Source organism: Lissotriton helveticus, chromosome 10, assembly GCF_964261635.1.
Source record: "Lissotriton helveticus chromosome 10, aLisHel1.1, whole genome shotgun sequence".
Taxonomy (NCBI): Eukaryota; Metazoa; Chordata; class Amphibia; order Caudata; family Salamandridae; genus Lissotriton; species Lissotriton helveticus.
Window position 1 is genome coordinate 32,719,002 of NC_136071.1, and position 26,112 is coordinate 32,745,113.

The window sequence follows — 26,112 nt, forward strand, 5'->3', positions numbered from 1 at the left end:
TGCATGGTCCAGTCTTAGAGTCAAGTTAGCTTTTCCCCTCATGACTTCTAGTTTATATCAACATGTTCCCTAAACATCAGATACCAGATAGGGTTTAGGTACATGTCGCTCCGACCCTCCAGACTCTAGTCTCTGCTCCTAGCACAGAGTTCATAGCCCCCAGCTTCTCCTAGTAATACGTCATTGCCAGTTTTCGCGGACCATTAGGTTAGAGGTCCCGGCTCCTTAGGTAGCCCCCTCCAATGTTTCCGCCCCATTCATGACATATTCTGTTACGTTTGCATCACATGTCTATGTATACTCCCAGTTACACCTACTTTTACTGTTATCTCTCGCGACTGCTACGCGTCACGCCTTCTGCTCCACCCACTGCTACGCCTACTGCAATGTAATGCTATGTGTTTGCGCTATGTATATAAGTTGATGTATTGTTATTAAATGTTAGCGCGCTCATCCCAGATCAAGCCCCGGCAGCTGCTGGGCCCCAGTTGTCCTGCTGGGCCCTGTTACCCCTATTCCTATGCAGGTTGTCCTGATCCTGTCCTTATGCTGTAATAAACCTGCAGAAGCTCCTACTACCTCGAATCTTGACTCTTATTTTATTGAGCTATCCGTTATTCATTCATTCATTCAAAAAATAGATCCGGTATTATTTATTTATATACCACATAATGGCGCCCGAACAGGGACTTGCCCTTTCCCCACGCGTCGGTGAAGCCACGCCGACCCCCTGACCCTCTGCAGCCGTGACGGAACCATACCGGCCACGTGCAGATATTTCTGCTTCAAGTATCCCTCAGGCCCACGGAGGAGACGGAGGAGGCGGTCCAGCATCCAAACGAGACGGTGGAGGAACGCGGCGAGTCCCGACCAGAGCCCAAGCCAAGAGTCCAAGGTCCGAGGTATCCGGAGGCCCACCCGTAACTGAAGTCCGAAGTCCGAAGTCCGTCGTCGTAGCAGTCCAGTCCCGTCCGAGGCCTTCCGTTCCGTGCTGCCCGGTGAGTACCATTGCTGGGGTAGTATCTAGACAGGACCAATCTAAATTGACTCCTGGTCCGTGGGTTGGTGGTGCCCAGACTCACAAACGAAGTGTCCACTTCGGTGGATGCGGGTTCTGACGTGTCTCTTTATGAGACCGGTAAATGTCGTACTGATACAGCAGTGCATCCAGTAATTCTAGTCTGTTCCGTTCTCGAGAAATTCTGTTCTGTTTCTGTTCTCAGTATTCCAGGTAATATTCTGTTCGAACTGTTATTTATAATGTTCTTTATGTATTTTACTGTTGTGGTATGAGTGTGACGTGATTTCGTGTTTTCATTGTGTATTGTATTGTGTCCAGATTACAGTTCAGTCATGCCTATATTTTCCAAGTTACGTCAGTTAAAAACTAGAAAGGGTTTATTAGAAGAAGCAGTTCCTGTCCCGCCCAGGGACAGTCCAGGTCATTTTATGTATCAGAAACATGGCATAAGCGCCATATTGTATCTAGATTTATGGGTAGAGTATACCAAACAGTTAGAAGAAAAGTATAGATGGCCCGTATCGGGTACATGGGATGCCGAATGTATCATGCGAGTAGAAGAAGCATTATGGAAAAAGAAAGCCAGACAGTCACAGAAAGATGCCATCGAGTTATGGCGCAAGGAAGCTCATAGAAGAACGGAAAAGGAAGTCAGAAAGTCAGAGTTAAGTAGAGAATCCCAAGAACGAGCCCAAGAAAGAGAATTAATCGAGATAGGTGAACGAGTCAAAGCCGAACAGTCAGACAGACAGAGGCATGCCCTTATTAAGGGTATGTATCCTCTTCTCGCCGAGGGCTTGCCAAAAGCGACCCCAGAGGCATCTAGTAATTTCCCGCCACCATTAGTTCCGACCAAGCTACGTCACAAACCGACCGCAGCTGATATTTTTATTTCGTCCTATCTGGACGACACAGTCCCAGAATATGCAAATCCTGTTCGCGCTCCGCCAGTCCCTGTAAATCAGGCACTTCCTGCTCTTCCAGACACCGGAGTACCTGTTACGGTACCCCCGGTCCAGCCCGCCATACAAGTCCAGCCCACGTTACAATTACCGACCCTGCCAGGACGAAGAATGTCAGTCGACGATTCTAGTTTAGGAGCCGCAGGAGGAGGTCCTCCTCAAACCCCGCCGCCACACAAGCGTTTAACATTACTCGAATTACATGCTCAAGCGTTACAGCGCACGCCCAAACATCAGTCTGTTACAGAAATCAGGCAAACCCTTAACGAATGTGTCTATGATCCAGTTCCAGGCGAATATAATATGGTTTTATATTCCTTACGTGTAAGGAGAGTGACCGAGTATCTAGTCACCTTACCGAATATGAAAGAAGATCTAGACAGAATATATCGTTTCATCCGTACAGGGGATGATCCAGAAAGTATTGGCGAGATTATGTCTCAAAGGAAAGCCGAGATCCAGCTCATGATATTAAAGTTCCTGATCAATTGTCTAATAAGAGAACAAGATTACCCGTCTAAAGATTCCGCCGAAATGAGAATCCTGACAAGGTGGAGTGATAATATAGCCGAGGGTAAGCACAAGACCGTCGGTGCCATGGAGAGTATGTACAAGAAAATTCGTAAAGAAATAATAAGGTTACACGAACAGCGTAAAGCAGCACAAGTAAGCGAGAAAGAAAGTATCTCTGATCCTGAAGAGGAAGACGAGAATTCCGCCAGAATAGCGTATGTAGGAAAATCTAGATTTCCAGATCGCCATTTACGTCTAGAACACAAGTCTATTTTTCATCATCCAGCACCAGAACAAGGTTCTCTAGAACAAGTATTTCAAGCTACCGATCACATTCTGAAATCACGAATCGGTTATAGTGAGTTAAGTACCATGCATGAACAAGAACTAGCCCGATCAGCAGTCCGATGGACTACTGATTCTACCACTTTTCCAGACGAAATAGTGGCACAAATGTTTCTGAAACTGCCCCCAACCGAGCAACGACTGGTGGGTATGTATATGATCCAGCACCTCATTACTCTGTATGAGGGTCAACACTCTGATCCAGGCCCGTTACATGATGTCCTGAACGAGTTACTCCAGTATAAATGGAGAGGTCTAGGTACCGATTTAATTAGTGTCATTCTAGAACAGCGCCACAAATATAGAACGTTCCTGAACCCGCATTTTGTTCATGTCTCACCCCCAGAAAGTAAATCATTCTACATAGACAGACAGAATCCGTTACGAGAAGTCCACCCAGTCCAAGGGGCGGGTGGCGTAATGCAACGAGTGTTTGTATACACTCCGATTTCAAAGATGGAACTTCTTGAAATGAAGAAATTAATTCCCTGTCATGACAAAGATCCAGCGGGGTTCCATAGAGAATTAAAAGACATGCTCCGTATGGGAGAATATACTTACCCAGATATCATTAAAATGTTAAAGGTTCTGTTGCCCGCAGGGGTGTATGAAAAGTTAAAGGAAAAGGAATGGGAGGTGGGAGAGAAAAAGATCGATTGGGCAGTTCTAGAAGCTGAAGACAAGGCACGAGTACCAGGTACCGGTCTTGGAGATAAATGTAAAGAATTACCAGAATTACTGATTCAAGTTTTACCCAGATTATTGACAACGAGAAAAGAAGACTGGGATGCAATCTCAGCCTGTAAACAGAAACAAGATGAAGATATTAGTGATTTTTATTCTAGATTTGAAAAATGTTTTAGTATTAACAGTGGTCTCAAGACAAGTAGTGAGTCATACCCTCACCTTTTCGTTACTAAATTAGTCGAGAATTCAAGTCCACAAATTAAAAATCGAGTTTTGAAAGTCGAAAGCACCTGGCAAGCAAATACTCCGTCCCAGATGCTCCAGATGCTCCAGTACCACCAGAATAGAATCAGGGAAGAGCAAGAACACGAGAGAAAACGTATGAAAGACACGAAAATGAAAGTGCTAGTTGCACAATCTGTTCCTCAAGACAGTCAGAAGAGGGGTCCGAATCAAGCCAGTCATCCTGCAGCACCCGCTAAAGGGAACTGCAATTATTGTAAACAACCAGGTCATTTTATAAACGAGTGTGCAGTTCTGAAACATAACATAGCTACTGGTAAGACTAAAGAAAGACCACGTCCGCCTAGACAAGAACCAGTTTCACAGATTCCTCAGTCACAGAATGCACAACAGACAGTTCCCGCACCGCAGCCTATTGCTGCAACACAGCACGTTACATCGCAGATGTACCAGTATGCACAGTCCGAGTATCCAGAGTACCAGCCATATTCATGAAATAGCCTAGAGAGGGAGGTAGGTTTGCCTCTCATCGAGATACCTGTAGATCAAGAAGGTCCCTATGTTCACAGTCAAGTATTAGGGAAAGACAGAAAGTTTTTGATCGATACAGGGGCAAGTAGGACCACAATTAGTCACGCCGAAGTTCCAGGGGCTCCGCTCTCAGGCTCAAGAAATGTTTCCCTTGGATTTTCAGGAAAGCCAATAGTTAATGAGATTTCAAAGCCAGTTACTCTAGAAGTAGGTCCATTGTCCCGTACTACTGATCTGTTACTTACTAAGTCATGTCCAGAAAACCTATTAGGTATTAAGACACTGAAAGAATTAGGTGCAGTTATTTGCTGCTCCCCAGAGGGAATACGTCTGTTCCTACGTGACTTTAAGGGTCACTATGTATTACGAGATTTTGATTCAAGATTGTCTAATGTTCCACAGCACTTATGGGCGCAAGGTCCAACTGATGTAGGTTACATGCAAATCACACCCCATCGTGTGACTCTCAAACCAGGTGTAGTGTTACCCCGAATCAGACAGTACAGATTGCCACCTGAGGCTGTAGCAGCCTTATCCAAAATTATTGACGAGCTCATGGCTCAAGGAGTAGTTGTAGAAACTGACTCCAATGTATGCAATTCTCCGATCATTCCAGTCATGAAACGTACTGATCCAAATGCACCCCCAGTATATCGATTAGTGATTGATTTACGAGAGCTTAACAAATGTATTATTCCTCAGTACCCAGTTGTCCCAGATATTTCTTCCCTGTTAACTGCTATTGATTCCGAAGCCATGTTCTTCACTGTCATAGACCTTAAGAATGCATTTTTCAGTGTTCCCATTCATCCAGACAGCCAGTTTCTTTTCGGATTTTGTTTAAATGGAAGGAGCTATATGTTCACACGCGCTCCTCAAGGTTTCACAGAAAGCCCTAGTATTTACAGTCAAGCACTTAAGAGACAACTAGACAACATTCACATGCCAACTGACACTGCCCTGCTCCAGTATGTCGACGATCTACTGATCACAGCCCGTTCTGAACGTGACTGCGAACGAGCGTCACTTACAGTTTTGTATTTCCTTGCCGAGATGGGGCACAAGGTGTCACCTTCGAAGCTTCAATTCTGTGTCCAGCAAGTGGTATACTTAGGACACTTACTGTCCAAGAGGGGTAGGCAGTTGACACCCGACCGTATCCAGTTAATAGCGAGTTTTCCCCAGCCCAGAACCCAGAAGGAGGTACGTGCCTTTATCGGCCTCACTTCTTATTGTAGACAATGGATTCCTCAGTATGCATTTCTAGCCAAGCCACTGATACAGTTAACGACACAGGAGGCAGCCGTATCGACTGTCCTCCCTTGGACATCTGACCATACACTTAGTTTCAATGAGTTAAAGAAAGCCCTATGCCAAGCTCCAGTTCTAGCTACACCGAACTACAGTAAGCCTTTTACACTTTTCGTTACTGAACGCGAAGGTACAGCATTATCTGTTCTCACACAAGATCAAGCAGGACAATACAAGCCCTGTGCTTATTTTTCGAGCACATTAGATCCAGTCGCCCAGGCGTTGCCTGCGTGCCTCAAGTCAGTTGCAGCCACAGCACTAGCTATCAGACAAAGTGATTCCATAGTTTTAGGACATTCCCTGACAGTACAAGTTCCACATTCAGTAGAAGTTCTTTTAAACCGAACACAAACACAGCACTTGACAATTGCACGGTTAACAGGTTATGAATTGACACTGTTCCAGCCACACATAGAAATTAGACGCTGCAACGTCCTGAATCCTGCTACACTGTTACCATCAGTTAATTCAAATCCAGACCCACATGATTGTGTGGAAGTAGTTAACATTACGACAAAGCCAAGACAAGACCTGACAGATATTCCGTTACCAGATCCCGACCTGACACTTTATGTGGATGGTTCATGTATGAGAACTAGTACAGGAGAACTAGTCGCCGCGTATGCAGTGACTACTGACACTGAAGTTATTGAAACACACCGTATCGACACCCTGTCCGCTCAAGCAGCAGAGCTAGTTGCTCTGACACAAGCCTGTATACATGCCAAGAACCTGAAAGTTAATGTTTACACAGATTCACGTTACGCATTCGGAGTTGTACACGACTTCGGAGTGCTCTGGCAGGAGAGAGGTTTCATGACTTCTCATGGAACCAAGATTCAGCATGGTCTCCTTATTCAAGCTCTGTTAGATGCCATACATTTACCGACATCTATTGCTATCATGAAATGCAAAGCACATACGAAAGTTACTGACATTATTTCCCGAGGTAATGATCTAGCAGATCGCACAGCTAAGCTTACAGCACAGACTCCAGACATTCCAGTTAATCAGACACATACTCCAGATCCGACTACATGCATGACAGTTAAGGACCCTACTCAAGATGTCATAGATATCCAGTTACATGCTACTTCCGAAGAAATCAAGAAATGGTCTGAACAAGGAGGGGTCCAGACAGATCAAGGATGGTTAACGAAGGGTAGAGCCACATGGTTTCTCCCCGATTCTATGGTTCAAGTCATTATCAATACCGCACATAGTCCAGCACATTTAGGAGAAAAAGCTATGTTAGATAGTATCCAGAACATTTGGTTCAATAAGCATTTACGAGCTGCAGCCAAGCAGAAAGTCCGTACCTGTATGATATGTTGTCAGTTTAATCCAGGTAAAAGTGTCCCGGTGGAACAAGGTGGTTTCCAGCCCCCTGACCACCCTTTTGAGGTCCTCCAGATGGATTATATTCAGATGGAGCGATGTCGAGGTTTCAAGTATGTCCTTGTAGTTGTATGCGCTTTGTCCAGGTGGACAGAAGCATATCCAGTCCCAGATTACACAGCCGCGACCACTGCCAAGCAGTTGGTTCGTGAGTTTTTCCCTAGATACGGACTCCCTAGAGTCGTATATTCTGATAACGGTCAGCCATTCTCCTCAGAGTTAATGAAGCACGTTTCCCTTTTGTTAGGGTACCAGTGGAAGTTTCATTGTGTACGCCATCCTGAAGCAGCCGGTCTAGTCGAGAGACATAATCAGACCCTGAAAATCCGTATTGCCAAAGTTTGTAAAGAAAAAGGTGTGGACTGGCTAGTAGCTCTGCCAGTCGCTTTGTTTTATATGCGCATGGTCGCACATTCCAGATCAGGTCTGTCCCCGTATGAGGTCGTATTCGGCCGCCCCCCTAACATGTGGGGTACTCCTAGACCCCGAAGTATTACCGATGTTTCATGTAATATGCTGACAGATTACCTAGCTTCCTTGATGTCTGCCCTCAACTCATGTCGTTCACAGGTTGCCGCCGCATTTCCAGACAATACCGAGGTGGCACCGCACGAGATCGTTCCAGGCTCCTTGGTGATGATCAGAAATTTTGACAGATCAAGTCCGCTGGAACCACGTTGGAAGGAGCCACGTCAGGTCCTCTTGACCACCCGTACTGCCGTCAAGTTGGAAGGCAGAAAAGGATGGATCCACCTTTCTCATGTTAAACTTTTTAAAGGATTGAAACCGGTTTCTAAAAACATTTCCAAGGATTCCCAAGATTCTAAAGACTGCCAAAACATTGTTTTAAAGGACTGTCCCGCAAAAGACATTATTACAACCCCTCCCTTGTTAGAGAAAACTCCACAGCAGGAGTATAAGTTAAAGCTCAGGTCTAGTAAAATAAGTCAGTCAGTTTGATTGTATAAGTCCTCCCCTAGGTGAAACGGTTAGACTGTTTCTGACATGTATAAAATAGACCCCCATAGTGAGAGAGTCAGTCTAAACGCAAACCGATGTATCGTTTTTCTGAGTTTCGTATTATTCATCAGCATTTTGATTTCCTGCATCAGCTATGCGTTCTATCTGTATTTTCCAGTTCCTCATGTAAATATGTCTGCTAATGCTACAGTAGAGCACACGTTTAGTGATCTACCTCCTCACGAATATTCTTACCGCCTCGCTATGCGCAACAACACATTTATCCGTATGTTGCATTATTCACACCAGACCAGCAATGCCACTAATTGTTGGGTGTGTGGTCGACTCCCCCCTTTCCAGACCTCGAAGGGAGTTCTGCCACTCTTTCCTTATCCATTCTCACACAATGGTTCGTGTGGAGCATGGTCCACGTTAACGTCATCCTCAACAGATATGTCTTTTCTTAACAGTACATGTTTCTCAGACAAGCAAGGTTTCCCCCACAGAACAGGTTTAGATCTAGAAAATGAAGTATATAATTTAGGTAATTATTCGTCGAATTTCATGGTCCTGAATGTTCAGTCTGATACTACTCCAGACTTGCCTGCTATTTCAGTACTACCTGTCAAAGGCGAATTATGTGTCCGTAGTTATGGTTCTGTACACGTAGGACATAGTGAATGTACTACTGTTATCAAGTATAGTGACAGTGGGAAATCTATTTTTAAAGCCTCACGTCATTCTTATTTTGTTTGTGGTCAAACTGCATATGTCCGTCTGCCCCTCGATTGGGAGGGAACCTGTTACATTGCTTTCCTACTGCCACCTGTTTTCCTAGCCCCATCTGATTATCACAGAAACACACATCTAGTACACATTAGACATAGAAGGGAGTCCCCAATTGTCGATTATACTGAAACTACTCTAGAACAATATACAGATTTCAATAAAGGTTTCTTCTTCTTTGTAGGACCTGTCCAGAATAGTAAACTGATCCGTAGGTTAACAAGAACCCTTGAAGCTGTAGTAAATGAGACTGCCTCTGCTCTAGGTAACTTAACCGAAGAACAATCTGCTATGAGATTTGTCGTTTTGCAAAATCGTCTCGTCCTTGACGTCATACTGGCCGATAGGGGCGGGGCCTGTAGAGTCATCGGATCTAGTTGCTGCATTTTCATTCCAAATAACGCGCCGTCTGTTTATTCAGCTATAACCAGACTCCATAAAATTGCCCATCTGTTACACCAGGATCCAGGCACCTGGACATGGTCCGGTTGGTTCTGGAATATAATTTCCGCCTGGGGATGGAAAGTCCTGTCCTTTTTAGGTATTGCAGTAGCGATCATATTTAGCTGCTGCCTCTGTATACAATGTGGCCCTGCGATTTGCAGCATGTGTGCTACCTCTTGTATTCCTAGTCCCAAGCCCCGTTCTAAATCCCGTTCCAAGACAATTCGAGACGAGCAAATGGTACTGTATGAAATGATAGATGGTATCATGAAAATTGATGTTTCCTGATGGAAACGTAGTGACAAGGAGGGAATGTGGAAAAGTAAATTTTGCCATGTTCTGTGTCCCTACGCCTCATCCATCATATGTTATGTGTGCATGACCAATATGCATATGTTATTCCCCATGTCCGATTAAAGACGCAATTACAGTTGTGTCCACCTCTGATATGTCAGTTTCCAGTCCTCGTGAATACTACGAATATCAGGCCTATGTAAAGTTATGTTGCCACGTTTCTCAGTGTGCACGTTATTCCATTATAAAGTCCCCGTTTCCAGGCCTCAAAAGGGCCCGGACATCAGATCCAGCTCCTGTTTCCTGAAAGCCTCGCTGAGGAGCGATACAGCCCCCACCTGTATCCTCGACCCTTCACTTACTTCCTGCCTCGCAGTGCCCGGTGCAGCTTGGCTCTGCCTCTGAGTCTGCCAAAAGTATGTTATGATTCCAGCTATCAGTTCAGTCCTCCTTCTCTGCATTCCTAAGCTACTGAACTGCATCAATAGTTTCCGTCATTGTCTAGCCTATTCGGCTCCACGTTAGAGAAATACTGTATTAATGGTCATTTAATATTCTTCATCACGCACTACATGTAGAATAATGCATGGTCCAGTCTTAGAGTCAAGTTAGCTTTTCCCCTCATGACTTCTAGTTTATATCAACATGTTCCCTAAACATCAGATACCAGATAGGGTTTAGGTACATGTCGCTCCGACCCTCCAGACTCTAGTCTCTGCTCCTAGCACAGAGTTCATAGCCCCCAGCTTCTCCTAGTAATACGTCATTGCCAGTTTTCGCGGACCATTAGGTTAGAGGTCCCGGCTCCTTAGGTAGCCCCCTCCAATGTTTCCGCCCCATTCATGACATATTCTGTTACGTTTGCATCACATGTCTATGTATACTCCCAGTTACACCTACTTTTACTGTTATCTCTCGCGACTGCTACGCGTCACGCCTTCTGCTCCACCCACTGCTACGCCTACTGCAATGTAATGCTATGTGTTTGCGCTATGTATATAAGTTGATGTATTGTTATTAAATGTTAGCGCGCTCATCCCAGATCAAGCCCCGGCAGCTGCTGGGCCCCAGTTGTCCTGCTGGGCCCTGTTACCCCTATTCCTATGCAGGTTGTCCTGATCCTGTCCTTATGCTGTAATAAACCTGCAGAAGCTCCTACTACCTCGAATCTTGACTCTTATTTTATTGAGCTATCCGTTATTCATTCATTCATTCAAAAAATAGATCCGGTATTATTTATTTATATACCACAGCTATGTAGCATGGGTAAGGGCGTCAGAAGGGATCGGACCATCGATAGTCGCTATGCAGCTTGGGTAAGGGTGTCGAACGGGATCTGACCATCGATAGTCGCTATGCAGCTTGGGTAAGGGTGTCGAAAGGAATCGGACCATGATAGTCGCTATGTAGCATGGGTAAGGGGGCCAGGAGGGATCGGACCACAATAACCACTATGTAGCATGGGTAAGGGTGCCGGGAGGATCGGACCCTGATAGTCGCTATGTAGCATGGGTAAGGGTGTCATTGTCAGATGGGATCGGACTCCATACTCACTGAGATTGTGGTTGTCCTTTTTCTGGCGTTCCTTCATCAGGACCTTGGTGTCTGACTCTGAAAATGACAAAGCAACACAGCATGAGGAGTGGGTGTCAGGACCAGGACGCTTCTGTCTTTTCCCCCTCTTCTCACAAATTCCATGCCGTTTCCGAGTGACCCCACATGTCCCACCGGGGGACTCTTGCTGGTCCTTTCCTGGCATTACCCAAAAACACCTTCACATTTATGGCAGTCCCTCTTCGCTGGATAGGGCGCTCTATGACAAGGGTTTCATACTCTCCTTCCCTCTCACCTCTCGGAGGCGACCTTCACGCCCATACTGGCGGTCAGACCCAGTTCCCTCCGTTACCTCTGAGTAGGGGCAAGTTGTCCGTACCACAGAGAGTGCCCTCTGCCTCCTGACATCTTGTAGGTGTTCCCTGACCTACCAAGATTAAAACTCCCTCCCTACCAACCACCTCTGGGTAGGGGGTTCTCCTACCACCACAATTAGTACTTCCTATCCTTCACCTCTGGGTGGGGGTTCTGACATTGCTCCCTGTTCCATCAGATTAAGGGGTCCCTCTCCATACCAAGACACATACATAACTTTGCCCTCTCAACCCTGAGTAGACCCCCACATCAGAGGATATGTCCTCCCTGGTACCGCAGATTCAGATGAAAGCCTGAAGCCGTAGGTCAGCTGCCTTATCCTAATTTCTTTTTCATTTTCTTCTTGCATGTTCCGCTTTTCGACACATTTTGTTTTAGCGTTGACTGGCGGAGACCACCAGGGCGTCTCCCCCAATGGCTCCCCAAAACAGACTTAGGCTGCTGCTGAATAATTGTAATTGTAATTTATATTTATATAGCGCATTATCACCAACAGTCTCTAAGCGCTTGCTTTGGGAACCCGTCCTGGTTTTTCCCCTGTGAGATAACCCGTACTGGGCACCCCCAAGGTGAAAGCCAGGCATCCCGCCGCGGGGGGCCATAGTGGAGATTAAGCAAGCTATTGCCCGGAGTTGCAGAGTGTGAACCCGTGATTCGAGCAGGCACCGAAGCGAGAATTATCAAGTCCATGGACATTTTGGGCTCAAGACCCTGCCGCGTCGGGAATTGAACACTGGTCCTGGGTCTGACCTCTGCTTCATGGTCTGCCTCTTCTAACCATTGAGCCACACTTCTCCACATCCACTACATCTCCTCCTCTAGATGGGCTACCTGCATTTACCTTCCCTTTGCCCCCCCCATCCTAATAACATGCTTGCATTTACCTTTTATTTCTCTCCGACACCTGTACATGCGCACTCTTCCCAAACACAAGTACCAGCCTTTCCAATGCATCTATAAATGCCATTTAACATTCCTGCTATAGCAGTGTTTGAATTTTACCCCTACCCTCTTTCCCTTCCCCAACTCCAGCGCCTTTCCATCTTCTTCTTGATACTAGGGCGCACACCGCTCTTCCCTCCACACTCTTCCCCTGACATCAAGGATTGCATTTATCTTTCACACCCAATGCTCCTACACAGCAGACCCTCTGCCGATGACCATATTCCAGTGCTTGCCAAAACCACTGCCTACGTCGTCAACGCATCGCCCTTACCGCCGTACTCCTTCTTGACATTGGGCAGGTCGGCCGGGCAGGAGTTGCTGATGGTGATGGCAGGCGCCGTCATTCCCTGTGCGTTGTAGACATCGAGGATATTCCCGGACACTGGTAGCTGGGGAGATAAGATAAATACGGTGAGTTGCCTAACAAAGCGTTACTTTCCACGCTTCTGAAAATCCCTTTGCTCAATGCAGCAACTGGCTGGCAAATGACACGGCAGCATGTGAACTGATACAAAGGGACACCTACAGCGGCTCACGAGTCGGGATAGCAAGGTATCCACTGTGGATACAAGTGGAAAAAATTCTCACAGAGCTTAATTGGTGGCGGCCATATTGGTAGTAAAAATGGCTGACCATCCTTTTTCTGTTAGGACAATGACTCTATAATTCTGCCTGTACTTATATTAATGTATTAATCAATCAATAAATACCAAGATGTATTTTCAACAGAACTATCTGGATCTGCAGAGATGTGGACTGTGACTCCACTGTCCCTTCCCTAGTTCAACATGCCCCTTCTAGCATGGGAGACTGCTGAGCTTGGCAAGGTTGCCAGCAGCTCTATGGCAATGAAAGTTCCTGCCTAGTGATGGGGCAGACTATAAAGCTGGCACCCACATCACATAGTTCCCAGCCTGCACCTTTTCCTTAAATTGACTTATGAAAGCCTTTGCTGGACTATACCTTGTTATCTGTGACTTTGCCTACTTCATAATTTAACGCAAAAAAAAAGTGAATTTGTATTGTAATTGTTCTTATGTAAAACACTCTGACACTCATCAGATCTAGTCCATGCTATTAAAAACTCCAAATAAATGAATAAAAGAAATGCATAGTATAGTACAGCAACTAGTCCCACCTGCAGGCTATTCCATTATATCGTCTTTGGGGTACACTGATTAGGCAACAAGAGAAACCAGAAATTCTGGGCATAGCTTTAAATCTGAATTGCAAAAGGGCTATACAGGTGTGTCCTCTCACACAACAATACCTGCTCTCCCAGCATTCCCCGCTCAGACCATGGCCACAGACCACGATGAAGCCTACCGGCGAAAAAATTGTGTACAGAGGTGTGTGAATCTGGCACATGTAACTTTAAAGACTCCGAAAAATAAGTCATTTTAATAGAAACAGAGCGGGACCCTTTTCTGTTCTGATGGTTGCTGTAGCGGTGACACGCCAGGAACCGGAAACGAGAGCGCAGATCGTGGCGCGTGCAGACACCGAAGTGGGAGGAGAGATACTCTAGACACTATAGCCTAAGGACTTTGGATGTAATAGTGCACCTGGTTGGAATGTCCACAGTGGTCAATGTGATGGGGCTCTTGGACTATGGGTGATCGAGTGACCCCAGAAAGAAACTTGCCGGTAGGGTCATCTTGCTCTATCACATTCTAAACGCTTGAGACTCAGTCACCCATGAAGAAGGCATGAATGGTGTAAGACCAAGCTTCAAGAGGACAGGGTGGATGGAACATCTCAAACAAAGGATACCTAGGGGCTGGAACTGGTGTCAAGAATGATGCTTTCGGAATGTGTATGGAGAAGCCCACGTGGCCTCCCTTCAGATCTCCAGGATGAGAATTTACCTCTGGAAACCAACCAAAGTCTTTGCGTTAACGAGAACAGAACGGAATGTCAAGCGAATGTCAAGCAGCTCATCCGAGGTCCATCGTGTGAAGAAGGGGGTCTCTTGGGTTAGGTTCTAACCTTCGAACTCCATCCGCACGTCTTAAGAGTGGCTTCTCGCTATTGGTGAAATCACTTTCTTGGAGACCTGACTTGACTCCCTGTCCCCCATTCGTGTAACGAGGAAGGGTGACATCACCTTTGTGAGGTTGTATGACATTACAACGCATGCTAATACATCGCATGCCATTACATCGCGGTTTTTACAACGCAAGTCGTTACAACGACTTGCGTTGGACGACGCTGGACTTAGGAGTAGTATAATTTACTATTCCAACTCCAGTCTTCATACAGTAGGGAAGGTGTTGGATAGTAAATTATAATATTCCTTGTCCTAGAGCGCCATACAGCGCAAGTCATTGTTACGACTTGCGTTCTAAAAACCGTGATGTAATGGCATCGCGATGTAACGACCGCGTTGTAAACGACGTTTCCCCGTTTGTGATGTTCAACACCCCTTTGCCCTCCAGACACTAACGAGGGAAATTATTCAACTGAGTGGTTACATAACCTAATTTGAGATCTTATGACTGCCTTTGCTAACTTGCTTCCAGAGACTACGAACAGGTCAACACAAAAGACAAACTTGAAATGACATTCCCATGTGCAGTCAGGAGATCCCGTCAGCAGACAGGAAAGAGACAGCCGAGTGTTAGGCAAACAGAGAATGAAAGAGAGGCGGCTGCTGCGGGTTCTAGTTACACAAAGTAGCACTAACTGGTCACCGGTTTAAAGTTGTGTTATGGTCTCAACTGATTGCAAATGTCTACAACTCCTCTGGCATCCCCACAAGCAGCTGACCATCTAGTGACATTTTTCAGCATAAAAAAACAGACTACCTGAGATCACATTTTCACATCTCAAAATTTGCATTGGTTGTTTGAGACAGTGGTCAGGGCACAAAAAGTTTTTAGGGCAAAAGATTACCAGGCTTCTGGCGAACTTTAAGGGTTCGTCCTCCCACCTGCACCCAAACCTAGCCCTCACTGACAATCACAAGCATAGTTAGTATGTCTTCCCTGTTTACTGTTCTAGGCACGGATCCTACCACGAGAAGAAACACTGCAGCCCTAACACAGCAGCAGAAGAAATCAAAATGGCGGACGGCGTTGCAAAACTGCATTAACCCCTTGGCCGCGGCGGTAATTCAGCCGCGGCGCTAGGAGGGTGGGAGCGCTGCGCGGTGCCGCCATGCTCGTGACGGAACCACGCCGTCACGAGCCGCGGTGGTGCTGTGCTTGTGACGGAATGGTTCCGTCACGGCCCCCGTCCGCCTAATAGAACGCGCCGCGCAGGTGCGAAATCAGCGCCGCGCAGGCGCGGCGGCCGGGCCGTGATGGAACCTTTCCGTCACCAGCACAGCACCACCGTGGCTCGTGACGGAATGGTTCCGTCACGAGCATGCAAGGGGTTAACTGAGCTCGGATTATGAAGTCCCATCTGTCCACAGCCAACCAGGCAGTGGCATCAGAGAGCAGTCTTTGTTATTCTGGCCACTAGCGAAGAGAAAGGCGGAAATGCCTCCTAAGCATGGGGTCTGTACAGCTTGGCCCTTCGTGGGGTCTGGTGGAAGATAACCCGAATATTGAAGAAAAGAAAGGGGTGTTAAAGATGCCTGTACATCAGCGTTCTTCCTGTTGAACTAGAACCACAGGTGACAGAGGCCATGGTGTTATACCCACTGGAGGCTTGGTGAACAGAAAATTATGAGAAATGCTGAATGTTGGGGGGGAAAAACAACTTTTGCCTTGTTCCCTAGTTAGGTGGCCAGATGGGTTTCATGAATAGCCTTTTTTCAAGTATTCTATCATTGGCCAGACCAAGGGGTATGCAGATGGGGCAACTGGCTGAACTCTATGCTTGCCCAATCCAAGCCTGGTTGACTGAACCCTGTGCTTGCCAAATCCAAGCCTGGTTAACTGAACCCTGTGCTTGACTAATCCAAGCCTAGTTGACTGAATGAACCCTGTGCTTGCCCAATCCAAGCCTGGTTGGCTGAATCCTGTGCTTGCTCAAGCCTGGTTGACTGAACCCTATGCTTGCCCAATCCAAGTCTGGTTGACTGAACCCTGTGCTTGCCCAATCCAAGCATGGTTGACTGAATCCGGTGCTTGCCCAATCCAAGCCTAGTTCACTGAATGGACCCTGTGCTTGCCCAATCCAAGCCTGAACCCTATGCTTGCCCAATCCAAGCCTGGTTGACTGAATCCTGTGCTTGCCCAATCCAAGCCTGGTTGACTGAATGAACTCTGTGCTTGCCCAATACAAGCCTGGTTGACTGAATGAACCCTGTGCTTGCCCAATCCAAGCCTAGTTGACTGAATGAACCACCCTGTGCTTGCCCAATCCAAGCCTGGTTGAATGAACCCTGTGCTTGCCCAATCCAAGCCTGGTTGACTGAATGAACCCTGTGCTTGCCCAATCCAAGCCTGGTTGACTGAATGAACCCTGTGCTTGCCCAATCCAAGCCTAGTTGACTGAATGAACCCTGTGCTTGTCCAATCCAAGCCTGGTAGGCTGAACACTGTGCTTGCCCAATCCAAGCCTAGTTCACTGAAGGAACCCTGTGCTTGCCCAATCCAAGCCTGGTTGACTGAATGAACCCTGCGCTTGCCCAATCCAAGCCTGGTTGACTGAACCCTGTGCTTGCCCAATCCAAGCCTAGTTGACTGAACCCTGTGCTTGCCCAATCCAAGCCTAGTTGACTGAATTAACCCTGTGTATGCCCAATCCAAGCCAAGTTGACTGAACCCTGTGCTTGCCCAATCTAAGCCTGGTTGACTGAATGAACCCTGGGCTTGCCCAATACAAGCATGGTTGATTGAACCCCGTCCTTGCCCAATCCAAGCCTGGTTGAATGAACCCTGTGCTTGCCCAATCAAAGCCTGGTTGAATGAATGAACCCTGTGCTTGCCCAATCCAAGCCTGGTTGACTGAATGAACCCTGTGCTTGCCCAATCCAAACCTGGTTCACTGACCCCTGTGCTTGTCCAATCCAAGCCTGGTTGACTGAATGAACCCTGTGCTTGCCCAATACAAGCCTGGTTGACTGAATGAACCCTGTGCTTGCCCAATCCAAGCCTGGTTCACTGACCCCTGTGCTTGTCTAATCCAAGCCTGGTTGACTGAATGAAGCCTGTGCTTGCCCAATCCAAGCCTGGTTGACTCAGCTGCAACAGCGCCTCTGCCATCCGCCAGGACTACTTGTGATCATAAATGAGGCACTATATTGAATGTCTAAATCACACTGAGTCTCTACCACCTAAGCAACCTGGATAAGGAATATGAAGACCTCTATAGAAAGCAGTTTCTAAAATAGAGTTTTTTAGAGTTTTTAGGAAACCAAACTCGTTGGTTGGCAGGCCAGTGTTTCTGGGGCCAAAACAGTTGGATTTTTTTTTTCTTAACAGCAACTGGTAGATCTCAAGATATTGATACCAGAAGTCTGGGTGATCCACGGGTGGCCTAAACATTTAGCTACACATGGTAGGAACTTGGATATAAATGTTTAATTTGATTTTATTCAACTTTTGAATTTCATTCAGCTGTATTTGACTGTGGCATATTGAAAGAAATGACTTCATAAGCAGTCCAAGGCTTGACAGGTTTTGAACCCACTGACAGTCTTCTCTTCAAGGTGCCCCAGGGGCACTACCGTGGGCACCTCCAAGGGCATCCATGTTAAATTATTTCAGCACTCTAGACTGCTCCAGGGCTAACTATGGTGATGAAATTCCAGGATATATCACTGAGCCTCTGTCCCTATTCCGGAACTGGACAAACCAAAGTGAACTGAACCAACCTGGTTCCGAAAAGTGGGCCGTATACCTCAAACCACCTTAAAAACAGACAATTTGGGACCATGTGACTGCAGTGCTTAAGGCAAGAACCTTCGGAGTTATCATTCTTTTCAATTCCCTGTGTGATAATTTTAAAGTGTTATTAATGGTTAGTTTATTTTTCAAAGTAATAGGTCTGTCTTGTGTTTACTGTTGGCTGTCTACCTAGTGGTCACTGTGTCTCAGCGCGTGCACCACCTCTCGTGAGCTTTCTTTCGCAGACCCATCACTCAGGCGTACTGCTGATTAGAGGTTGCGTGTCCGCTTCACCTACGACATGCCTAGGTTGTCCCAATGACACCAAGGAACACTGAAAAGACCAGACAGGGGTTATGTTATGTTATTACCATTTGTACAGCACATTGACTGCCACACTAAGGCCTCTTAGAGCTATCGGCGCAGTTCCATGCGATTTTGAGGTTTCCATCTCTCACCAGAACGTAGGCCATCCTGTGACAATGTGTTTTTATGTGACATTCTTACTCGTGATGTTGGACAAAGGATTCAGATGAAAAGGGAAAAATTGTGTTGCTTAGGTTTGGTCGCCATATCGCTGCAGCTCTACGGTTGTGGTGTTAGACAAGGGTGGAAGTAGGGTTTTACCACTGTTTACCACTGTTTACGCATTCCTTGGTCGGTAACATGCCGGCTGCCTGGAGGTCAGAGGTATCGCTGCCAGGGTGCAGTGCCTGAGCTGCGTGAGGTTCTCCAAGGTGTTCTTTGGAGGTGCCATAAGGATGTCTCCTTGCAAGCTACAGTTCTTGCTCCTTGTCTGTTGCTCATTACGGATGTATGTGGGATTATCAGGTGTGTTTGTGAGGTATCTCTTAGGGCCTGGTACAGTAAGCAGTAGTATGGCTGCCACATATTCCGCACATCATTGCTTTTTTAGAGGTTTGTAAATGTTGTGTTGGATGTGTTTTCAGGTGTCAAAGCAGTGAGAATGTGTATTATCTTCGGTTGTGTTTCTGTGTGGTGTAGCTGGTTGACAGTGACTGGGGAAGGATGTGCTGAGTGTGCATGTGTGTTGCTGTCGCTGTGTTCGGTTCCTTGTTTGTGTGCACCATGCTCTTGGCTGCGAGTGTAATTTGGGTGTCAATAGTATGGATTAGATGTCATCCCTCTGCTGAGTTGGGTGCAGTGCAGCTGCTTGGTCGGTGTGTTCTGGTGCAGGTTTGGGCCCGAGAAATGAAAGAGGTGTTGAGACATCAAAGCAGCTGACTACGAGGCTCATCCGTGCAGTGTTGCATGAAAGATCGCTGTCTAATGCACTGGCCTACAAGATGTTTAATGTTGTGCCACCTCGTGCACAAAATTAAATTAACTGGGGCCCACCCAAGAAGGACAAGCATTTTCTCACACTTATCTATAAAATTGGAAGCTCTGAGACGTTTAACAAGTCAAACATTGCAGTTATGTTCACTTATCCTTTAAAAGGAAATGCAATTAATGCATGATTACCAATACCCTCTTGGAATCAGCTTTCCCTAAAAGTATCAAAGTATCCACAGAGCGACCCTTTATCTGACATGGAGGGGGCATACTGTGCTGTCATGGTCTGCACCCAGCACATTGAATTAAGTGTGCGCCCAAGAGCACACAGAGGCATAGCACCCAGTGGATAATTTGGGCTCAGGAGGCTAACACCCGTCCCACCTCTCGGTTCGACAAGGATGCATTGGCATTTTCTGGCTCCTCCATGCACCGTGATGTTCTGAGGTCCCACAGATAGTGCTGCGAGGCCTGTAACAATATTCAAGCTCCTAATGTTCACTGGAAGCTTCTAATACCATTCTTACTGAGAGGCATAGCAAGACTACAGCGCCTAGACGCCCAAGGACATTTGTTGCACTTTTATACACTCTGGTGATATCATATCGATGTATTCTATTGAACAGTAGCATTTGCATAGCGCCTTATTCCCCGGAGTGGTCCTCGAAGCTCTTCTGAGGGCGCTATGTTTGTTGTGCATGGATGACAGAATGTACATAGCACCTATGCTTTAAATGTATATACAGAAGTGCAGGTACTCACTATCCCAAGTACTACCTGCTTGCCCCTGAGAGGTGCCGGTACTCTAACATTGAACGTATGGCAGCAGTGCAGAGAAGTGCAGGTACTCTCTGTTTCAAATTGAAGAAGTGCAGGTACTCAATTAAAAAAAAATATATATATACTTTATTCGGATTTCAACAAATCCATAAAAGCAACATAATTAAAAAAATACATTTAAAATTACAAAGATTATCACAAGTAGTTAAAGACTGCGAAAAAGAGCATACAAGCATAAATGTAAACAATCAGTATATACCGATTACTAAAATGCAGTCCAATTTACTAAAGTGCAAAGGCATTGGGGAATATATACGGCGCATAAACTTTTCAAGGTGGTTCCATTGATTTGCATGTAGAGGAAATAACTTTCAAAAAAGAACTTACACGGAAGATCAGTTCATCGTTTTCTAGTTTTAAAAGCATGGAGGAGGATTGAGTCAGGGAAACTGGTCTGTGTTTTTTAAAATATGGGGCTAAAAACCATTTAATGTATTTCATATAAAATTTACAGTTAAAAAAGAAATGTAGATCATTTTGTCTGCTGAATCCGTCACAGGGACAGGGGCATGGCGTGTTTCCAGAGGTCATCATACTATGGCCCATAGGAAAGCAAAGTGAGTATTTTATAGTCCCAGCTCTCAGGCGATATAATAACGATCTTTCCCAATTAGTCAATGGAAGTCTTAGATATAGAGGAATTTGTTGTGGAGATGAGTCATTATTTACATTATTCACATATGACTTAACAGTTTGTTTTTGCAATTCTTCCTCCAACCTCTTTTCCCTAAAAAGGGCATATAGTTCAAATTGTACATCCTTTTTATCTGTGCTCTTAATCTGAGAGGGGTCGTTGAAAAGATGGATTTTGCCTATGCTGTTTAGGCTTTCTTGTGTCGCCCGAAGCCACGGGATACTCATACCTTTGTCACAAGCTAAACACTCCGTCACAATTTCCTGAGTTAGAGTAGCGCGGTCATTGGCCCAAATGGCCAGCCAAAATAGTGCAGGCCGTGTGGCGATGAAATCAGTTATATAGGGCAAGTTGAGTTCAGCATGGCAAATGTACCCGGATGAGGAGATTGGGGCGCCAAGTAGTTTCCTGCATAATCGATTCTCTTCTGTCTGCAGGCTGGGTGCTTTCACTATCCCCCAAATCTCTGCACCATAGGTTGCTACCGGGGCACATTGCAGTCTGTATATCTTCACCATTGCATTAGTTGTTTCGTTCCTTTTTGGCCGTGGAAGGGAAATAATTGAGTTTATGGCCTTTGAGAACTTGCCTGTGGCGTGGGCGAGATGCCCACTCCACAGGCCGTTCGCAGCAAAGACCATGCCTAAGTAAGGGAATGTTTTTGTAGAATACAACTTATCTTGTCCGATAGAGATGGAATTAAGATGTTTGGCCCCTGGCCCACAGGCCATAATGAACGATTTTTTAAAATTCACTTTCAAATCCAAATTCCCCATAAAATGTGCAAAATTATTGACCAGAGAACGTAGGGCGTTTGGTGTTAGGCCCATAATTACCGCATCGTCGGCGTACAGAAGTGCGGGTAACAATCTCCCTTGAATTCTCGGTGCGTCAGTGGTCGTTTTTTTCAGGGAGTCGCTCAGTCCGTTTATATAAATAATAAACAGCAGGGGTGCTAAAACGCACCCCTGTCGGACACCTCTTTCAACCTTGATTGCCCCTGAGATCTCGCCCTCCATACCAATCCGTACCTGTGCTTTAGTGTCTGCATGTAAATAAGCCAGGAAATGCACCAGAGGTTCGTCAAGGCCATAAGAAAGGAGAGTCGCCCACAATTTCGACCTGTTCACTAAGTCGAATGCGGACGACAAGTCCATAAATGCTAGATAAATAGGTGAAACCCTAGCAATGGTATATTTGCCAATTATGAGGTTGAGATTCAGGCATTGTTCAGTTGTTCCAACCTTACTTCTGAAGCCCATTTGGCTTCTGTCCATCACCCCTGTTTCCTCGGCCCAATCATTCACTCTATTATACAACACCCGACCCAGAATTTTCAAGGTGTTGTCTAAGAGCGAAATGGGCCTGTAATTTGCAGGGTCAGATCTTTCACCTTTTTTGTAAATGGGAACTATTATGCTTGTTGACCAGGTGTTAGGAATAGGGACCAGCGGCAAGCAATTAAAAACATTGACCAAAATGGGTCCCCAGAATTCCGGCTTGAGTTTAATTAGGTCGATTGGGAAGCCATCCGGCCCAGGCGCCTTGTTCCCGAGGCTTTGATTAATAGCCAAAATAACCTCTCCCTGGGTTATGTCTAGTGAAGTCAGTTCGCCAGGGCTATACCCAGCTGTAGAAGCAACAGGGTTGGCGTATATTTCGGAGAAGTGTTGTTCCCATTGCTGGCTTGAAATGGTGCAGCTAATTGATGATAACTGTTTTCCCATGTCCCGCATCTTCTTTACAGCAGGCGAAAGGTAGCGCTATTTCCCACAGCAGCTGAGACCGTTAGTTCCTTCCAATGATCTTCCACCATGGCAGCCTTCCTTATCCCTATGGTTGTTTTATAGGTTTGTCTAGCGGTCCGTACATCTATTTGGCTCCTAGGTTTGGAATTTAGGGCCATGCGGAGGGCCTTATTTGCCGCTGAACAGCGACTGTCGAACCACCTAGGCTCATCATTGTGTTTTTTGTTGGGGACAGTTAGGAGAGACTTTATGACATTGCAGAGATTTTCAAAGTTTTTGACTATCCTTTGGTGATTCCCATCGGTCAGTGAACACGAATCAACTAGTGGTTGGTGGTTGCTTGTAATTAAGTTCATAATGCAACCACTATCCACCCCTTTCCATTTCAACCTTAAGTTGTTAGTTGAAGGCATAATATCCCTAGCTCCCAGAGTGGGAGCAGGTGCTTGGGATGATCCCAGTCTTAATGTTACTTCCAGTGCATTATGGTCTCCAAAAGCTGTTTCTAGGACTCTTGCCTGGATGACTCTATCTAATAGTTCTACAGACATAAAAATGTAATCCACCGCACTTGAAAAGTCTCTGCCTCTAAAGGTTGGAATATATGCAGATTCACTAGTTTTACATATGTCCATTATATCCAATAAGGTATGCGCATTTATGAAACTTTCTAGTTCCTTTCCACGTTTAGTGGCCCTGTCTGATTGAGTAACACCTTCTTTGGCCATTTTAGCATTAAAGTCCCCTGCTAGGATAATCCTATTGTTCGCACAGCTGTTGGGGGATTCAGTTATTTTCGCTAGGTTCCCGAATAGTTCTATATAATTCCTGTTAGGAATTGATTGGAAGTCGTTGTTATAGAAGTTAATCAGGTATAGCGGGGACCTACGTGTGAACTCAATTATTTGAATATTTGAGCTTTTTGTTGGTATTAATTTGATAGCCCCCCCTAGAGTTATCTTGAATCCGATCAAGAGACCTCCCATAGGGCGTCCAAAAACTGGCTTCTGTGCATTAATGCTGTGACATTCGAAGCCATCAATAACTATTTCAGAGGTGGCCCATGTCTCTTGTAGCATTATTATATCTTTGTCGGATATAAATTTTAACCATTCCAAGTCCGACACCCGCTGTTGGAGTCCGGCCACATTCCAGCTAATAATCCTTAGTTCGTTGTTAGCTTGTTTATGTGGGTATAGTTTCCCGTGGGTTGTGTGCATATCGGAAGCTTTCTCGGGGCTACGGGGATCTCGGGATTCAGGTATTACGGGTCCATTAGTGTTGCCACCTACTTGCTCTTCTCTTGTCGGTGACATCCTCAGAGTAATTTGAGCTGGGTGTGTACTGGGGATCTCCTTAACATACACCTCATTGATGTTTGTGATCTCGGTTGGGCAGCCCTGTTTGGTTCCCTCCGGTTCAGTATTCAGCGGCCCGGATGGTGATAGAAGTCAGTCAACCATCTCTAGGCCGCTGAATCTGTTGAATACCGGAATTCCCCAATAGGCATCCCTGCTTGTTGTATCTCTCTGAGGGTATCTGTAGTTATCCCGCCCCCATTCACCCCAGTTATTCCCTACATCTCTTTGCCCCACCTGACACCAGCCTCCATCAAAGGCCTGGTCATAGTGGTCAAACCTACCATGATTCCTAGCTGGATAGAAAAAAGAAAGGTGCCTTGTCTCTATACCTTCTGTATACCCCTCACTTTTCCAGGAACAAATGTATTCTACCGTGCGTGAGTCCTCGAAATTAACAATCACACAATCACTATGTGTCTTCTTTGTCTCGTGTCCCACCCACGGTACTCTCCTGACTGTTAGGATTTTGCCCCTGCAGTATGGGGGTAGAGGTCTATTGTTTTTTAGCCAGTAGCTGACTTTATTTAATAAAGACCAAGTGGGTTCGTCAGTATTGTCTGGTATCTCGGGAACTCCCGTCATCACCACTACATATGGGCTTGATCCAGGGGGCAAATTAGCAGGAAGTCTTACTTGATTTCCTTTATTCCTATCCTTATGGTTGTTGGTGGTTCCCCCCTTTGGTTGTGTCGGGTTAGATTGTTTCCCTTGCGGGTTAGTGTTTGTAATGGGTGGAGTTGGTTTTTTCACGACACCCTTAGAGTGTGGAGTTAGTTTAGGTGTATTGTTGGGAAGTGCAACGGGTTTTTTCACGGGTTGGCCCAGGGGTTGTTGTGTATACGAATTGGCTGCCGCTAAAGTGGATGTTCCTTTTATAGGTGGAGTTTTGGCTAGGGTGCTTAGTTCATTTAGTTGTTTTTCTATGTTCCCTAGTCTCTTATCTATGGTTACTAGGTGTGCACTTATAAGTTCCCCGACCTTCGTTATAAGTTGGTTGGTCGAGGGGCAGTCTTTGCATAATGACTCTGTGATAGACAAGTCTCCTTTATGGGCCTGCCCTATATTAGCTTTCTTATTGCCCTTTTTTGAATAGTTAGATGGGCATTTCCCCTGCTTTCTCTGAGGTGGGGGGTTCCCCTTGGGTATAGATATATTTGAGCCTTGTGGCTGTTTCTGTATGGCTCCCACCCTTAAGCCTCGTGATGCTCTTGAGTTAGGAGTTGAATCCTGCAAGGTGTGTGTAGTGACCGATTCTAGGGGAGGGGATAAATTAGGGGCCATCAAATCAGAATATATGATCAGAATCGGATCAGTGGCAAGAGCATGTGTAGTGTCTGTTATCGGGATAGAAGGTAACTGAGACTCCGTGATGGGCGTTGTGGCCAGGTTGTCAGCAAAACTCACAACTGGGATAGAATTGGTGACGAAATCCAGTTGTTATTGAAATTATCGGTTATATCTAGGTTTGGAGATTTTTCCAAACTCCGTAGCGATTCCGATAATAACTGTGTTGCTGATAAGTCCACAGTGTTAGGCATGGTGTGGATCTCTGCTCTAGCTCTAACTGCGGAGATGCTGTCAGCAGGATTATCCCTATTTGGGGTGTTAACTGAAGCGAGGAGTCCCAAAGAAGAACGTCTGGCTTGAGCCAATTCCAAAGAGACTCTACGCTCCAGGAGTGATATTCCATGGTCAATTGCTTCGTTGGCCCTAAAAATGAAGTTGTCGATTGGGCCAGTGACCTTCCCTACTCCTGCGGCAGTCTTGCTGCGACTGCCCCTTGTGGACATGGCAGTATATGTGAGGAATAAACGCCTAGTAAAGGCAAAGCGTAAATGAGTATGGTGTCTATATGGATCTTACTTGGGCTGGTCGGATAGCGTGGGGATCAGTGGGGTGGCCCGTCCCGTCCTCCGTCGTCCTCGGACGGCCTCAGACGGCCCGCCCTTTGCCCGGGCTTCGCCCGGCGCTCCCGCGCGCTCCCGTGACGCGGGTGGGGCTGTGCAATTTTATGCGCCGGCAGGCGCGCTCTCTGGTCCCGCCTTCCTTCCTGGTGACAGGGCAGCTGGGAAGGGTAGTTC

The 26,112-nt window shown here is 46.1% G+C and overlaps 1 protein-coding gene across 2 annotated transcripts in view; it reads right to left on the reverse strand.

Moving 5' to 3' along the window:
- The window catches only part of TFE3 (transcription factor binding to IGHM enhancer 3), a 206,217-nt gene that overhangs the window by 17,960 nt on the left and 162,145 nt on the right, over positions 1-26,112 (reverse strand). For both annotated transcript variants that reach the window (XM_078664665.1, XM_078664664.1), the window contains exons 6-7: positions 12,641-12,758; positions 11,050-11,106 (exon numbers count right to left, since the gene is read on the reverse strand). In XM_078664665.1, coding sequence (XP_078520791.1) covers positions 11,050-11,106; positions 12,641-12,758 — 175 coding nt within the window. The remainder of the gene's footprint in view (positions 1-11,049; positions 11,107-12,640; positions 12,759-26,112) is intronic.